General features: G+C 36.4%; 1 protein-coding gene across 6 annotated transcripts in view; it reads right to left on the reverse strand.

Annotated features, from left to right (window-relative positions):
- Window positions 1–19,537, reverse strand: part of DNM3 (dynamin 3) — a gene marked incomplete at both ends in the record, with an annotated part of 593,219 nt that overhangs the window by 153,785 nt on the left and 419,897 nt on the right. For all 6 annotated transcript variants that reach the window (XM_079696529.1, XM_079696527.1, XM_079696525.1 and 3 more), the window contains one exon: window positions 15,032–15,141. In XM_079696529.1, the coding sequence (XP_079552655.1) occupies window positions 15,032–15,141 (110 nt within the window). The remainder of the gene's footprint in view (window positions 1–15,031; window positions 15,142–19,537) is intronic.

A 19,537-nucleotide genomic window follows, 5' to 3' on the forward strand; every position in this document is an offset into this window, starting at 1 on the left:
AACAAACCTAACCAAGGAGGTGAAAGAGTTATATATTGAGAAGTACAAAACATTGATAAAGGAAATTGAAGATGATTCGAGAAAATGGAAAGATATCCCATGCTCTTGGATTGGAAGAATTAATACTGTTAAAATGGCCATACTAGCCAAAGCAAGCTACAGATTTAATGCAACCCCTATTGATTTCCCCGTGACTCTTTTCACAGATCTAAAACAAAGAAACCTAAAATGTATATGGAACCACAAAAGACCCATAATTGCCACAGCAATCCTGAGGAAAAAGAACAAAGTTGGAGGCATAACCCTTCCAGGCTTCAGACAATACTACAAAGCTACAGTAATCAAAACATCATGACATTGGCACAAAAACAGACATATAGATCAATGGAACAGAATAGAAAGCCCAGAAGTAAACCCACACACATATGTTCAATTAATCTTTGACAAAGGAAGCAAGAATATACAATGGAGAAAAGACAGTCTCTTTAGCAAGTGGTGTTGGGAAAGCTGGACAGCCACATGTAAACCAATGAAGTTAGAACACTCTCTCACACCATACACAAAAATAAACTCAAAATGGCATAAAGACTTAAATATAAGTCAGGACACCATAAAATTCCTAGAAGACAACATAGGCAAAACATTCTCTGACATAAATTGTAGTAATGTTTTCTTAGGTTGGTCTCCCAAGGCAAAAGAAATAAAAGCAAAAATAAACAAATGGGACCCAATCAAACTTCTAAGCTTTTGCACAGTAAAGGAAACCATAAACAAAATGAAAAAATAGTCTATAGAATGGGAAAAATATTTGCAAAAGATGTTACCAACAAGGGCTTAATTTCCAAAATGTACAAACAGCTCATACAACTCTATATCAAAAGAACAAACAGCCTAATCAAAAAATGGGCAGAAGACCTAAATAGACATTTCTCCAAAGAAGACATACACAAGGCCAAAAGGCACATGAAAACACACTCAACATCACTAATTATTAGAGAAATGTAAATCAAAACTTTAATGAGGTATCACCTCGCACTGGTCAGAATAGCCATCCTCAAAAAGTCTACAAATAATAAATGTTGGAGAGGGTGTTCAGAAAGGGAATCCTCCTACACTGTTGGTGGGAATGTAAATTGGTTCAGCCACTCTGGAAAACAGTATAGAGGTTCCTTAAAAAACTAAAAATAGTTACCATATGATACAGCAATCCCATTCCTGGGCATATACTCAGAAAAGATGAGAATTTGAAAAGATAGATGCACCTCAATGTTCATTGCAGCACTATTTACAATAGCCAAGACTTGGAGACAATCTAAATGTCCATCAACAGATGAATGGATAGAGAAGATGTGGTATACACACACACACACACACACACACACACACACACACACACACCCACCATGAAATGTTACTCAGTCATAAAAAAAGAATGAAATGATGCCATTTGCAACAATATGGATGGACCTAGAGATTATCATACTAAGTGAAGTAAGTCAGACAGAGAACAACAAATATTATATGACATTATTTATATATGCATTGTAAAAAATAGCACAAATGAACTTATCTACAAAACAGAAACAGACACACAGACATAGAAAACAAACTTATGGTTACCAAAGCAGAATTCGGGGAGGGATAAATCAGGAGTATGGGGTTAACAGACACACAGTACCATAAATAAAATAGATAAACAACAAGGATTTACTGTATAGCATAGGGAACTATGTTCAATATCTTGCAACAACCTATAATGGAAAAGAATAGAAAAAAAGTGTATGTGTGTGTATACATCTATATATTCAAATCACTTTGCTATATATCGGAAACTAACACAATATTGTAAATCAACTATACTTCAATTTGAAAAAACTGTCAAAGAGATGATATACAGATTTTCAGATTTTATGAAAGCTATGAATCATAAGGTTTACTAAACACAATGAATCCCAAGAATCAAATAAAAAGCAACACACACACATAAACACATTGTATCAAAATTTCAATATATCAATGAGAAAAGTGATCTTAAAATCAACCAGTGAGAAAATACAGATTAACTTATGAAAGGAGCAATAATTAGACTGGCAATTGACTTCTCAAAAGCAGAGCTGAAGTCAGAAGATAAGGAAATAATGACTTCAAATTTATGGGGTGAAAGAACTATCAATCTGTAATTTAATATCCAACCAAAGTATTATTCAAAATTGAGGGCACAATAAAAACAACCACCAAGCTGAGTTACAATCAAGTAGCGCCCACTGAAGGGATTTCTAAAGGGTATACTTTAGTGTGACAGAGAATGAAACAAAATTAAACACTGGGATGCAGGAAGAAAAGTAAGCAAAGAAATTGGAGATCACGTCAATAAATCTAAACAAGTATTGACTTTGTGGATCAATTATAATAGTGAGTAAGGTGGTAAAAAGTAATGTGGAACTCAAATACTGGGTAAAAATAACATGGAAATCAGGAGAGAATTAGTGGAGCTAAAGTGTTTTGAAGTCATTATGAAAAAAGAGTAGAATGATTAACTTCAAGCTTTAAGTCAAAAATATTAAAGGGATGCCTAAAGGAATAAAAATAAGGTGTATATTGTAAATTCCAAGCCAAGGAAAAAAATAAGTTAACCTGAAATGAAGAAAAATGAGTCTGGAAAAAAGGGGGTAAAACAAGTATACAAAAGGCAGGGTAGAAGATGGCGGCATGGGTGGATGAGGAGCTTGCATCTCCCCACAACTAGCGCACCTTTTGGACGCTGGTGGGGAACCTTGATGCCCAAGGAGACGGGAGGAACCTCTGAGTGACCGGGTAGGATGTGTGGGGAAGTGAGGGGGTAGAAGTGGAAGCCAGACAGGACCAGTGCCCCTGAGGGGTGGCTGGGAGAGGGGAGGGGTTCCCATGCCTGGAAGGACCCTTGGGAGCTCAGAGGATCAGGGGAGGTGTAGAGGGTGTTTCCCCCACCATATCGGGCCCCAGGAAGCCTTCTGGGCTCCTGGGCCCGGTCTTCCGCCCTCTGAGGGCCCTTCTGGTCATGTGGGTCCTACGGGCATAGGAGGGAGGTAGGGGGAGAGAAGAGGAGAGGGAGACGGGAGGGACCCTCTGAGACCAGAGGATCAGGGGAGGTGCAGAGGGTGTTTGTCCCACCCAATCGGGCCCAGGGAAGCCTTTTGGACTTCCGGGTCTGGTCCCCTGCTCTCTGGATACTCCTCTGGCCACATGGGTCCTAGGGGCATAGGAGGGATGGAGAGGGGGAAGAAGAGAGGCCACGGGGGAGGAACCCTCCAGGAATGGAGGATCAGGAGGAACGTGCCTAGCATTCCCCCCTCCCACTCAGACCCAGAGAACTTGCTGAGGTCCTGGACCTGGTCCTCTGGCCCCCAAAGCCAGAGGCACTCCTGGGCCCCTCCTGCTGCATTGAGCCTAAATGCCCCCTCCCGCCCCACTAGGGCCTTTTCCTGCCCTCTGGGTCCTAAGCATAGGCCCCGCCCATCGCCTAAACCTCGCCCCTGCCTAAGCCTCGCCGCCCACAGCCAAGGCATTTTCTTTTTCTTTTTTCTCCTCTTTTTGCTATTGTAGTTCTATTTTACCTTCCGTTTGTTGTTTCATTTATATTTTTATTTTTTAAAATTCTTTCTAACATATCTGTTAGTTTTCTAATATTATTTTATTTTTTACACTTTGTTATTGTTCTGGATTTTTTTTCTTTTTCTTTTTTTTTGCCACCCTGCATGGCTTGTGGGATCTTGGTTCATGATCTGGGGGTCAGGCCTGAATTCCTGTGGTAGGAACTCTGAGTCTGAACCACTGGACTAACAGAGAACCTCAGACCCCAGGGAATATTCATCAGAGTGAGGTCTCCTGGAGGTCCTCATCTCAGCACCAAGACCAGCTCTACCCAACAGCCTACAAAATCCAGTCCCAGAAGCCTCAAGCTAAACAACCAGTAAGACAGGAATACAATCCCACCCATCACAAAAAAAAAACAAAAAAATGAGATGACAAAAAAGTATGTCACAGATGAAGAAGCAAGGTAAAAACCTACAAGAACAAATAAATGAAGAGGAAATAGGCAACCTACCTGGAAAAGAATTCAGAGTCATGATAGTACAGATGATCTAGAATCTCGGAAACAGAATGGAGGCATGGATCGAGAAAATACAAGAAATGTTCAACAAAGGTCTAGAATAACTAAAGAACAAACAAACAGAGATGAACACCACAATAACTGAAATGAAAAACACACTAGAAGGAATCAATAACAGAATAACTGAGGCAGAATAACGAATAAGTGAGCTGGCAGACAAAATGGTGGAAGTAATAGCTGAGGAACAGAATAAGGAAAAAAGAATGAAAAGAACTGAAGACAATCTCAGAGTCCGCTGGGACAATATTAAACGCACCAACATTCGAATTATAGGTGTCCCAGAAGAAGAAGAGAAAAAGAAAGGGTCTGAGAAAATATTTGAAGAGATTATAGTGGAAGATGTCCCTAACACGGGAAAGGAAAGAGTCAATCAAGTCCAGGAAGCACAGAGAATCCCATACAGGATAAACCCTAGAAGAAACACACCAAGACACATATAATCAAACTAACAAAAATTAAATTCAAAGAAAAAATATTAAAAGCAGCAAGGGAAAAGAAAAAATAACATAAAAAGGAATCCCCATAAGGTTATCTGCTGATTTTTCAGCAGAAACTCTGCAGGCCAGAAGGGAGTGGCAGATATACTTAAAGTGATGAAAGAGAAAAACCTACAACCAAGATTACTCTACCCAGGAAGGATCTCATTCAGATTCGACAGAGAAATCAAAAGCTTTACAAACAAGCAAAAGCTAAGAGAATTCAGCACCACCAACCAGCTTTACAACAAATGTTAAAGGAACTTCTCCAGGCAGGAAACACAGGAGAAGAAAAAGACCCACAAAAACAAACACAAAACAATTAAGAAAATGGTAATATGAACGTACATATTGATAATAACCTTAAATGTAAATGGATTAAATGCTACAACCAAAAGACACAGACTGGCTGAATGCATACAAAACCAAGACACATATATATGCTGTCTACAAGAGACCCACTTCAGACATAGGGACACATAAAGACTGAAAGTGAAGGGATGGAAAAAGATATTCCATGCAAATGGAAATCAAAAGAAAGCTGGAGTAGCAATACTCATATCAGATAAAATAGACTTTAAAATAAAGACTGTTAAAAGAGACAAGGGAGGACACTACATAATGATCAAGGGATCAATCTAAGAAGAAGATATAACAATTATAAATATGTATGCACCCAACATAGGAGCACCTCAATATATAAGGCAAATGCTAACAACCATAAAAGTAACACAGTAATAGTAGGGGACTTTAACACTCCACTTTCACCAATGGACAGATCATCCCAACAGAAAATAAGCAAGGAAACATAAGCTTTAAACGACACAACAGTGGGGGGAATGTAAATTAGTACAGCCACTATGGAGAACAGCATGGAGGTTCCTTAAAAAGCTAAAAACAGAACTACCATATGACCCAGCAATCCAGCTACTGGGCATATACTCATACCCCAGAGAAAACCATAATCTGAAAAGATACATGCACCCTAATGTTCACTGCAGCACTAATTACAACATCCAGCAACATGAAAGCAACCTAAATGTCCATACACAGAGGAATGGATAAAGAAGATGTGGTACATGTATACAATGGAATATTACTCAGCCATAAAAAAGAACAAAATAATGTCATTTGCAGCAATATGGATGGACCTAGAGATTGTCATACTGAGTGAAGTAAGTCAGACGCAGAAAAACAAACATTATATGATATCGTTCATACATGTAATCTAATTTTAAAAAACAATACAAGGGCTTCCACGGTGGTGCAGTGCTTAAGAATCTGCCTGCCAATGAAGGGGACATGGGTTCCAGCCTTGGACCAGGAAGATCCCACATGCTGCAGAGCAATGAAGCCTGTGTGCCACAACTACCGAAGCCCATGTGCCTAGAGCCTGTGCTCCACAACAAGAGAAGCCACAATGAGAAGCCTGGGCACCTCAACAAAGAGTAACCCCTGCTTGCTGCAACTAGAGAAGACCTGCGCACAGCAGGGAAGACCGACATAGCCAAAAATAAACAAATAAATTTATAAAAAACAAAACAAAACAAAACAATACAAATGAACTTATCTACAAAACAGGAACAGATTTACAGATATCAAAAACAAACTTACGGTTACAAAGGGGCTGCTGGGGAGGAATAAACTGAGAGATGGGGATGGACATATACACAGTGCTATATATAAAATAGATAACGAATAAGAACCTGCTATATAGCACAGGGAACTCTACTCAATACTCTGTAATGGCCTATATGGGAAAAAAATCTAAAAAAGAGTACATGTATGTATATGTATAACTGATTCACTTTGGTGTACACCTGAAATTAACAAAACATAGTAAATCAACTATACTCCAATAAAAATTTTAAAAAAAGAAAAAGAAAAAAAATAAAATAAATGACACAACAGACCAGATAGAGTTAACTGATACTTATAGGACATTCCACCTGAATGTGGCAGAATACACTATCCTCTCAAGTGCACACAGAACATTCTCCAGCATAGATCACATCTTGGGTCACAAATTAAGCCTCAGAAAATTTAAGAAAATTGAAATCGTATCAATCATATTTTCTGACCACAACGAGATTAGAAATAAATTACAGGAAAAATACTGTTAAAAACACAAATACATGGAAGCTAAACAATGCACTACTAAATAACCAAGAGATCACTGAAGAAATCAAAGAAGAAATAAAAAAACACATAGAAAGAAATGACAATGAAAAAACGATGACCCAAAACCTATGGGACGCAGCAAAATCAGTTCTAAGAGAGAAGTTTATAGCAATTCAATCTCACTTCAAGAAACAAGAAAAATCTCAAACAATCTAAGCTAAAGCAACTAGAGCAATCTAATCTAAAGCAACTAGAGAAAGAAGATCAGAGCAGAAATAAATGAAATAGAAATGAAGAAAACAATAGTAAAGATCAATAAAACTGCACACAGCAATGAAGTTGCTCAAAAAGTTGGTTCTTTGAGAAGATAAACAAAATTGATAAACCTTTAGCCAGACTCATCAAGAAAAAAAGGGAGAGGATGCAAATCAATAAAATTTGAAATGAAAAAGGAGAAATCACAACTTCAGAAATACAAAGGATTATAAGAGACTACTACAAACAACTATTTGCCAATAAAATGGACAAATTCTTGGAAAGGTACAATTTTCCAAGACTGCACCAGGAAGAATTAGAAAATATAAACAGACCTAACACAAGTAATGAAATTGAAACTTTAATTAAAAGGATTCCAACAAACAAAAGTCCAGGACCAGATGGCTTCACAGGTGAATTATATAAAACATTTAGAGAACAGCTAACACATATCCTTCTCAAACTCTTCCAAAAAATTGCAGAGAGAGAAACACCCCCAAATTCGTTCATTGAGGCCACCATCACCATGGTACCAAAAGGAGACAAAGATACCACAAAAAAAGAAAATTACACATCAGTATCACTGATGAACATAGATGCAAAAATCCTCACCAAAATACTAGCAAACAGAATCCAAAAGCATATTAAAAGGATTATACACCATGATCAAGTGGGATTTATCACAGGAATGCAAAGATTCTTCAATATATGCAAATCAATCAATGTGATACACCATATTAACAAAATAAGGAATAAAAACGGTATGATCATCTCAATAGATGCAGAAAAAGCTTTTGACAAAATTCAACACCCATTTATGGGCAGAGGGAACCTGCCAGAAAATGGACATAGAGGGAACCTACCTCAACATAATAAAGGCCACATATAACAAACCCACAGCAAACATCATTCACAATGGTGAAAAACTGAAAGCATTTCCACTATAATCAGGAACAAGACAAGGATGTCCACTCTCACCACTCTTATTCAACATAGTTTTGGAAGTCCTAGTCATGGCAATCAGAGAAGAAAAATAAACGAAATGAATACAAATTGGAAAAGAAGAAGTAAGACTCTCGCTGTTTGCAGATGACATGATAGTATACATAGAAAATCCTAAAATGCCACCAGAAAACTCCTAGAACTAATCAATGAATTTGGTAAGGTTGCAGGATACAAAATTAATGCACAGAAATCTCTTGCATTCCTATAAAATAACAATGAAATATCAGAAAGAGAAATTAATGAAACAATCACATTTACCATTGCAACAAAAAGAATGAAATACCTAGGAATAAACCTACCTAAGGAGACAAAAGACCTGTATGCAGAAAACTATAATAAGACACTGATGAAAGAAATTAAAGATGATACAAACAGATGGAGAGACATACCATGTTCTTGGATTAGAAAAATCAAGATTGTGAAAATGACTATATTACCTAAAGCAATCTACAGATTCAGTGCAATCCCTATCAAACTACCAATGGCATTTTTCACAGAACTAGAACAAAAAATGTCACAATTTGCATGGAAACACAAAAGACCCGAAATAGCCAAAGCAATCCTGAGAAAGAAAAACAGAGCTAGAGGAATCAGGCTCCCTGACTTCAGACTATACTACAAAGCTACAGTAATCAAGACAGTATGGTACTGGCACAAAAACAGAAAGATAGATCAATGGAACAGGATAGAAAGCCCAGAGATAAACCCACACACGTATGGTCACCTAATTTATGACAAAGAAGGCAAGTACATACAATGGAGCAAAGACACCCTCTTCAATAAGTGGTGCTGGGAAAACTGGACAGTTACATGCAAAAGAATGAAATTAGAACACTTCCTAACACTATATGCAAACACAAACTCAAAATGGATTAAAGACCTGAATGTAAGATCGGACACTATAAAACTCTTAGAAGAAAACATAGGAAAAACACTCTTTGACAATAAACCACAGCAAGGTCTTTTATTACCCACCTCCTAGAGAAATGGAAATAAAACCAAAAATAAACAAATGGGACCTAATGAAACTTAAAAGCTTTTGCACAGCAAAGGAAACCTTAAACAAGATGAAAAGACAACTTTCAGATGGGGAGAAAATATTTGCAAATGAAACAACCGACAAAGGATTAATCTCCAAAATATACAAGCAGCTCATGCAGCTCAATATCAAAAAAACAATCAACCCAATTAAAAAATGGGGAGAAGACCTAAATAGACATTTCACCAAAGAAGACATACGACTGGCCAAGAGCACATGAAAGATTCTCAACATCACTAATTATTAGAGAAATGCAAATCAAAACTACAATGAGGTATCACTTCAATCTGGTCAGAATGGCCATCATCAAAATGTCTACAAACAATAAATGCTGGTGAGGGTGTGGAGAAAAGGGCACCCTCTTGCACTGTTGGTGGGAATGTAAATTGATACAGCCACTATGGAGAAGAGTATGGAGGTTCCTTAAAAAACTAAAAATAGAATTACCATATGACCTAGCAATCCCACTACTGGGCATATACCCTGAGAAAACCATAATTCAAAAGGACACATGTACCCCAATGTACATTGTAGCACTATTTACAATAGCCAGGACATGGAAACAACCTAAATGTCCAATGACAGATGAATGGATAAAGAAGATGTGGTACATATATACAATGGAATAGTACTCAGCCATAAAAAGGAACGAAATTGGGTCATTTGTAGAGATGTGGATGGACCTCGAGTCTGTCATACAGAGTGAAATAAACCAGAAAGAGACAAACAAATATCGTATATTAACGCATATACATGGAATCTAGAAAAATGGTAGAGATGAGCCTATTTGTAGGGCAGGAGTAAAGACGTAGACATAGAGAACGGACATGTGGACACAGTGGGGGAAGGGGAGGGTGGGACGAATTGGGAGATTAGGTTTGACATAAATACACTACCATGTGTAAAACAGATAGCTAGTGGGAACTTGCTGTATAGAACAGGGAGCCCAGCTAGGTGCTCTGTGACGACCTAGATGGGTGGGATGGGGGTGGTGGGAGGGAGGTCCAAGAGGGAGGGGATATAGGTATACATATAGCTGATTCACTTCATTGTACAGCAGAACTAACACAACACTGTAAAGCAATTATACTCTAATAAAAAAGTAAAAAATTAAATAAATTGTTAGAAAAATAATGATTTTTATGAGATAATTGGAAATGTGAACACTGAATGGACATTGCATAATTTAAAAAAAGAAAAGGCAGGGTAAAGAGAAAGACTAAAATAGGATGTTCAAATTAATTAAATGAATCAGTAATAATAAAAAATATAAATGGGCTAAACTTACTAGTTAAAAGAAAGATATCTCACATTAGATTAAAAGCAAAGAAACAAATCTGCCTACATGTTATTATAAGAGAAACACTTAATAAAAATACAGGAAGGTTGATAGCAAAAGGAAGTAAAAAAGAAAAACCAGGTAAATATTAACCAAAAGAAAGGTAGTGTAGCTATATTAAGATGAGACAAAATAAATTTTAAGGCAAAGAACAATGTTAGAAATAAAGAGAGTTTCCACGAAATGATTTTTTTTAAAAGGTCACCAGGAAGAAACAACAATTCTAAACTTCTAAGAATCTAGTAGATTCTTAGACTGGACTCAAAATACATAAAGCAAAAACTGACAGACCTACTAGAATAATCAAGCTCACAATCATGAAGTATGATTTTTTAAAACCACTCTAGTATAAAGTAAGATTCATTATGGCTTTTATCTGTCTCCTTGCCAACACTCCTCTCTAGAATATAATCTTAAAATGTATCATCTTAAAGACACAGACCTACTTGAGAATGGACTTGAGGATACGGGGAAGGGGAAGGGTAAGCTGTGACAAAGGGAAAGAGAGGCATGGACATATATACACTACCAAACGTAAGGTAGATAGATAGTGGGAAGCAGCCGCAGAGCACAGGGAGATCAGCTCGGTGCTTTGTGACCGCCTGGAGGGGTGGGATGGGGAGGGTGGGAGGGAGGGAGATGCATGAGGGAAGGGATGTGGGAACAGATGTATATGTATGACTGATTCACTTTGTTATAAAGCAGAAACTAATAAAAAAAAAAAGTATCATCTTTCTGTGTTTTATTCAAGATGTATTTTAAGTATATGCCAGTACCTGGCATATAACAGCTGCCTAATATATACTTGTTAAGTTTTTTCATTAATAAAGATTTAAAAAGGTAGTAACTATAGAGATTGGATAATATAATTAACAAGTACAATCCAAAGAACTCTCATGGAACCCTATACTCCTAAATCAATACATTCTTCTCAAGCATACATGAAATATTTATGAAATTTCACCATGTGCTAGACCATATTCTCTGACTACAATACAATTAAGTTAGAAACCAACAACAGGTACAGCCACTATGGAGAACAGTATGGGGAGGTTCCTTAAAAAACTACAAATAGAACTACCATATGACCCAGCAATCCCACTACTAGGCATATACCCTGAGAAAACCATAATTCAAAAAGAGACATGTACCAAAATGTTCATTGCAGCTCTATTCACAATAGCCCGGAGCTGGAAACAACCTAAGTGTCCATCATCGGATGAATGGATAAAGAAGATGTGGCACATATATACAATGGAATATTACTCAGCCATAAAAAGAAACGAAACTGAGCTATTTGTAATGAGGTGGATAGACCTAGAGTCTGTCATACAGAGTGAAGTAAGTCAGAAAGAGAAAGACAAATACCGTATGCTAACACATATATATGGAATTAAAAAAAAAAAAATGTCATGAAGAACCTAGGGGTGAAACGGGAATAAAGACACAGACCTACTTGAGAATGGACTTGAGGATATGGGGAGGGGGAAGGGTAAGCTGTGACAAAGCGAAAGAGAGGCATGGACATATATACACTACCAAACGTAAGGTAGATAGATAGTGGGAAGCAGCCGCAGAGCACAGGGAGATCAGCTTGGTGCTTTGTGACCGCCTGGAGGGGTGGGATGGGGAGGGTGGGAGGGAGGGAGATGCATGAGGGAAGGGATGTGGGAACAGATGTATATGTATGACTGATTCACTTTGTTATAAAGCAGAAACTAATAAAAAAAAAAAAACCAACAACAAAACAATAAAATTCCATGCACTACAAAATATAAAACACAGTCCTAAACAACTCAAAGAAAAAATCGTAATGAAGATTATGGAAATAGAAGATAGGAGCAAACAAAGCTTAATGATAACAAAAGTATTACATTACAAAGTTTGTGGTGAGCAGCAAAAAAATATATAGAGGGAAATCTAAACATTTATATGCATATAGGAAAAATAGGATAAAAACTGATGAGCTACACATCTAAACTAAGAAGTTAGAAAAAAAGAGCTACAAAGTAAACACAAAATACAAGTTAGGAAATGAAGAAGGGAGCAGAAATTCTTGAAATAGACAAAATATATACAATTGAGGATCGAAATCAAAATCTGGTTCTCTGGAAATAGATACAACTCTGGAAAGAGTGATCAAGTTAAAAAAAAGTAAGGCCTAATATCAGAAATAAAAAGGGGTCATATTTCAGATACAGCAGAGATTTGTAAAAATAGAACGTTAAGAAATACTTGATGCCAATATATGTTAAAATGAACAGAATGGACATTTCCTAAAAAATTATATAATTTGTCTAAACTGACTCATGGAAAAAAACAGAAAACCTGAACAAATCTATAATTATTAAATCACTAGTCAAAAGTCTACTTATCAAAACTGTCCACAGGGCTGGATGATTTTACAGGTGAGATCTACCAATCAGTTAACAGTTAATCCCTACCTTACACAAAGTGTTCCAAAGAAAAATAAGAACTTATTTCCACTTCAATTATGAAACTAACAGAACCTTGATATGAAAACCAGGCAGGGAAAGTACAGAAAAGAACATTTATGGGCCAATTTCACTTTTGAACACAGATGCAAAAGTCTAAATAAAATGCTGGCAAACTTAAACCAGGAACACATAATAGATAATAATACATCATAATTTAATTTAGGTTTAATCCCAGGAGATCAAGGATGGTTTACAATAAGAAGGTCTATTAATATATTTCACCACGTGAATGGATTAAAGAAAATTCACAGAGGCAAAAAAAGCACTTAAAATAGTTAAACACCCATCCATGATTAAAACAGAAACCTGAGCAACTAGGAACCCAGGGGATCTTCTTTACCTGATATCAGGTACCTATAAGAAAGTGCTTAAAGTCCATAAAGTTGTGAAATAATTTTCCTTAAAATCAGAAACAAAACAAAGATGCCTAGTTGTACTTAACATTGTACTGGAGGGCCTAGCCAGTACAAAAATAATTGAAAATAATCAAGATTTCAGAGGAAAAGACAAATGGCAAATGTGCATGTAGATGGGACATTCTTGCACACACAGAGGTCTTGAGAAGTGGTTGAAGAGTTCAATACCTTCTGACAAGTCTAGAATTCCAGAATACCTAGATTTTTAGAAGCCCAGAGTTTTCTTATATTTGTATTTTTTGCTGTCTTTAAAATCCATAGTTGTATTTGTCTAAATAGATGCTTTACCATTGTCTGATTTTTTTACTTTGTACTCAGCCCTTTTATAACCTGAACTTTCTAGGTTGATCAAGGATTCAAATTTAGTTTGACCTCCTGTGTGGTAATATACTTCCCACTCTGCATCCAGACAAGAAGGCTGAGCATACCCTTGAAGATTCCTTTAGGACCTCCCATCTCCCCGCTGCTCTGAGGAAGGTATGTAAACAGTACTGAGCTTTGCCCTAGTGGAAGACACACTACTGCTCTCTCCAGGAAACCTTTATATTCTTTATCATTTTCAGTGTCTTTTTACAAGCTGCTCTCAAAAACAATACTAAGTCTTTAATAAAATCCCATCACAGTATCTGGTAGGGAGTTGTATTTAATTTTCTTTTCCCTTGATTCTTTAAATGCTCACTCTTGTGGTTTTTCTAAGTATTTTTGTATAATGAGTCACTCTGAGCAACTGACTGGGAATGTAGGAAGAAGGGTTTTTTTTGTTTGTTTTGTTTTTTGCCATTTTGATTTACTGTGTGATTGACCCTGGGCCAGTCATTGAACCTAATCAAGGAACTTCATTCATTGCTAAATAAAGATAAAAGCCTTTGACAGATGGGTTAAAATTAGATCCTGCCACCTAGTGACAGTCTCTTAATAAATGCCTCATAGAAATTAATTAGCTTGTTCCTATAACAATTCCATTTGGAAAAGATCTCCTTTATTATTTTTGCCTAGTTGTAGCCTTTTTACATCTCTCTATCCAATTCTCTGTCGCCTCCCCATTTGTTTACTTAACTTTACTGCTTAGTTTCAGTGAACAACCATGGCACTCCATGATAATCAGCCCAAAATTCAGGGCTAATTTTGTGATCTTAAGAAAGTCTCTGAGCTACATTTCTAATTTAGGAAATGGTAACCACAGTACTCTATCTTTGACCTCACAGACAATTGTTACAAAAACCAGGCAATGAAAGTAGAGAGTGCTTTGAAAAACTGTAAAGAACAATATATTTATATTCACATTAACTGAATAATTCTATTCACCAATGCAAGAATTGAGTCATAATACATAGGAGAAAGTCTTAAGTGATATTCATCCATGCTAGACAGAGACTATTAAAAATTATAGCTGAGTAATTTATTTATAAGTATGTAAACAATAAATTCAGGACAAGGAAGACTTTAAAGTAACAAAATGTAATTTAAGAATGGAAGCAGCATGACATGGGTGCCTGCTGGAAAAGCAGGAAATAAATTAATTAATACTTGAAGATCCTCCTTATTCTAAGTTTAAATCTTTTGAATCCACAACCTATGGTAAAAGCTAAAAATACAAAATAAACAAAAGGAAAACTGAAGAGTTGACAAATTTCAAGGTGGGAGCAAAAGAAATCTTGCAAATATGGTCTCTGGATCATGTAGAATTTCAAGGAAAGAAAATGTGAAGACGAAAGTTGCTTCATTTCCTTACCTTTGCTCTGTATTAAAGAGTGCAAAGATGTGCTTGCTAGACATAAAGCTTTTTTCCACATCCCGAACTTTCAGGTTGTCCAAGGGAAGCATATACTTCTTTTCTTTTTCCTAGAGAGAGAGAGAGAGAGAGAGAGAGAGAGAAAGAGAGAGAGAATTGGCTTTAATAAAAGATCTTGAAGCATGCCCATAGCAACACATCACCTGAGTTGGTCAACATTTAATTAGGATATTTTGATACCATCACACACTACTTTGATACCAGCTACCAAGGAACAAAAATTATCTGAGATAGGAGACTCCAATGGTTCTCAACACATGGGTCAGAAGAATGAGCGGAGGGAAAGTGCAGAGGAAGGAAGGGCTCAGGGATGGAGAAAACACATGGTCCTCTATCCTTTCTTCCTCATGTGGGTCCCCTTAGATGTTTTAAAATGTTAGTTTGATATTAAAAATTTAGCCATCTGTTAATATTTAACAAAAATGTTCTGGTCCTAATTCAATGAGAAATGCCAGATGGATTTCATTTCATATTTTATTTGCAGCCTAAGCAGTTTTGATAGCCAGAGCTGGCAAGAGACTGGAAGCACAAGGACCCTAGTATGAAATACCACCTATAAACTATGATAAAGCACAGAAAATACTTCCTTCCTTTGAGTCTAGAATAAAATGTGGGTCCAGAAAGAAATGAATCCATTAAATTGTCAAACTCTTTGAGAAAAAAAGAACCCATTAGAAGTGAACTAATATTAACTAGAACAAATTCTCTTAAAATTAACAACACTTTAAGAAGAAAATGCACATTTGAGAGGGGAGGTCTGCAAATGGGACCAAACTAATCTTGGTAAAACAAAACATATTGGATGCCAAAGAATTATTAGAAACACTTACTTTTAAGGACTGGCCCAGGGACAATATTATCATATGCATAAATGCCTAACAACCAGTATAATAGTAGAGAGCCGAATCCTCAGTTTAAGAAACCTAGTCGATATTTATTACCTGGGGCACTTTTGCACAGTCCTTGTTAAACAGTAGTCCTCTGTATATCTCGGGTGACAGTCCTGAGAAAAACCAGGCCTAGACTCCAGAGGAGGAGAGCATGGAGATCCAGCTATGACTTTTAATAAACAACTATTAATGCCTGTGGGAAATACATGTACCATACAGATATGTTTGACATAAGCCTTTTTGTTCCTGAAGCTCCTCCAGCTCTTGCTTGAGAATTGGTCTAGGCTCAGTAGTGTGGGGCAGAACTCTTCCATGCTCCCTAGCCTGATTGTGGGGACCACACTCTCTGCAGACATCAGAGAGTGTTGCTGCAAGAACTATCACTGGCTTTGCCACTTCTCACTCCTAAATTAATCAGGGAAAGTTGGGCAGAGCACTTTAGAATAGTGAGGCAGAGAGAAATAGATGACTCAAGAAGTTGAAGGAAGCTGGTTGGAGAACAAAATGGCTGTCCTGGCAGACAAGGTCTTCAAAGAAGATAGCAAAACAAAACAAAACAAAAACATAAAAAACTGAATGGCAGTGAGAGAAGCCCAAGAATAAACATGAAAAAGCAAAGCACTGTAAGAAGATTCCAATGTTTCTTGTACAAAAATTAACAGTATATTAGCAAACACAAGGATATTCTAAATAGCAAAATACATAATTTACATAAATGAAGCATTATAGTTGGGTCTAACTTGTTTGAAAGACTTGTCAGACTATTTTAGTATAGCATTCTAAGAGGCAAGATCACAGATTGAATGAAAAGCTACCCAATACATAATCAAATGAAAATGTTTGAGACGCAGGGAACATTTTTTTTACTGGTTGTTTTTCAATGCCCTAAATTTAAGCAGCTGGATTTTTTTAATGCATCATCCTATTCAACCTCTTGAAATGATGGATTCGCCTTTAATGGAAAATCTGCATTTCATTGTAAAGATGGAATACAATGTCCTTGGCATGTTTTCTATAGAAGTAGGCTCCCTTTTGTACTGCATTCTTTAGCATATAGTGAAGACCAGAACTCCAGCAAGTTTACATCAGATATTAAACACTGGAGAAATACACACATATGCAGACAGAGAAATATTAAAAATGTAGTTTCATTTCCAAAGGACTAAATGTCATTTATCTAAGAGTTTTGAGGACATATTACTAAATTATTTCATAATCAACAGTTTTATTTTTCCAGTTTTATTGAGATGTAATTGACATATAACATTGTGTACCTTTAAGGTATACAACATGTTGATTTGATAAACATATATTGCAAAATGATTACTACCATAGCTTGAGCCAATGCCTTCATCATCTCACATAATTACCATTTTTTTGTGTGGTGGGAATATATAAGATCTACTGCCTTAGCATCTTTCACGTTAAGAATACAGTATTATTAACTATAATCACCATGCTGTACATTAGATTGCTAGAACTTATTTGTCTTGTAAGTGGAAGTTTATGCCCTCGGACCAATGTCTCCCTATTTTTTCCACACCCCCACCCCTGGTAACCACCATTCTACTCTCTGTTTCTGAGTTTTGCTCTTTAAGGTTATACAAATAAGTGATATCCTATATTATATTCTCTTACTCTGACTTATTTCACTTAGCATAATGCCCTTAAAGTCCATCCATGTTGTTGCAAATGGCAGGATTTCCTTCTTTCTCATGGTTGAATAATATTCCATTGTCTGTGTATACCATATCTGTTTTATCCATTCACCCATCAGCTGTCACTTAGGTTGTTTCTGTATCTTGGCTATTGTGAATAATGCTGCAATAAATATGGGAGTGCAGCTATCTCTTCAAGATTCTGTTTTCATTTCTTTGGATATATACCCAGAAGTGGGATTGCTGGATCATAAGGTAGTTCTATTTTTAATTTCTTAAGGAACCTCCATACTGTTTTCCATAATTTATATTCCCATCAATAGTACATAAGTGTTCCTTTTCTCCACATTCTTGCCAACACTTGTTATCTTGTCTTCTTGATGATAGCCATTCTAAGAGGTGTGAGGTGATATCTCCTTGTGGTTTTGATTTGCATTTCCCTGATAATTAGTGATGTTGAACACCTTTTCATGTACTTGTTGGCCATCTGTATGGCTTATTTGGAAAAATGTCTGTACAGTGCTGTATTTTTTTTAACATCTTTATTGGAGTATAATTGGAGTTTATATATCCAATTTATTGGAGTATAATTTACAATGGTGGGTTAGTTTCTGCTTTATAGCAAAGTGAATCAGCTATACATAGACATATATCCCCATATCTCCTCCCTCTTGCGTCTCCCTCCCACCCTCCCTATCTCACCCCTCTAGGTGGTCACAAAGCACCGAGCTGATCTCCCTGTGCTATGCGGCTGCTTCCCACTAGAAGAGTTTTAAGACTGACAAAAATAGAAGAAAAAGAAGATTCAGACTGATTTGTTTAACTAAAGTTATAAGTCAAATGGAGAACTAAATGAGAGAGCAATGAAATGACATATTGTGGATATTTCTAAAATTCCTGGTGCTTTTGGGAAAGTATGACATTCTGCTAAAAGAACATCTTGAATATGAAATAGCTAAAATAAACAAAAGAGAGGAGGAGAAAGGAAAAACAGAATTATAATTTCCAAAATATAGTGAATCTTAGCACTAGCTTAATTGAGACATTTGCTACATATTCTTTTTAACTCCATTAAACTGCCTAAACATAATGCAGTGTTCAATATGGTAGCCTCTAGCTAAGGGGACTACCAAGTATTTGAAATGTAGCTAGTCAAATTGGGATGTGCTTTAAGTGTTAACTACAAACCAGATTTCAAAGATTTAGTATGAAAAAAAGAATGCAAACTATATCATTAATACTTTTATATGGATTATATGTTGAAATGATAATACTTTGAATATATTGGGGTAAATAAAGTATTATTAAACATAATTTCATCTGTTTACTTTTACTGCTCTGAATGTGGCTGCTAGACAATTTTAAATGGCATACGTGACTCACATTAACTTTCTATTGACAGTGATGAGCCCATGTACCTATCATCACTTTCCTTCCTCTCATCCATTCTATTTTCCTCTTGAAAATTGATAAATACACCTTTCTGCCATCAGGTGTATTTATCATTCTCCCAGTCACCCAGTCTGAAACCTCACTATCATTTATGATGTATTGTCTTCCCTCACCTCCTTTATTACATCAAGACTACGCTGCATTGTGTTTGAAGCATTTGTAAGAGCTCCCATTGTTTGACATTCCCACTACATTAATCCAGGTCCTTGGCATCTCACAAGCATACAGTTATAAATGGCCTCCTATCTAGTCTTCTAGTCTTCTAATTCCTCTAACATCACCAGGGAGAGCAATTTTCTTAAACCACCCTGTCAAATTCATTACAGTCCTTCAAAACGTTCATAGCTCTCCATTACTTACGGAAGAAATTCCATGAAACTCCTTAATGTGAAATTGAAAAACACCTACAAATTGGTCCGATCCTTATTTGTCAATATCTCCTTTAC

This window comes from Hyperoodon ampullatus (assembly GCF_949752795.1).
Source record: "Hyperoodon ampullatus genome assembly, chromosome: 2".
Classification (NCBI taxonomy): Eukaryota; Metazoa; Chordata; class Mammalia; order Artiodactyla; family Ziphiidae; genus Hyperoodon; species Hyperoodon ampullatus.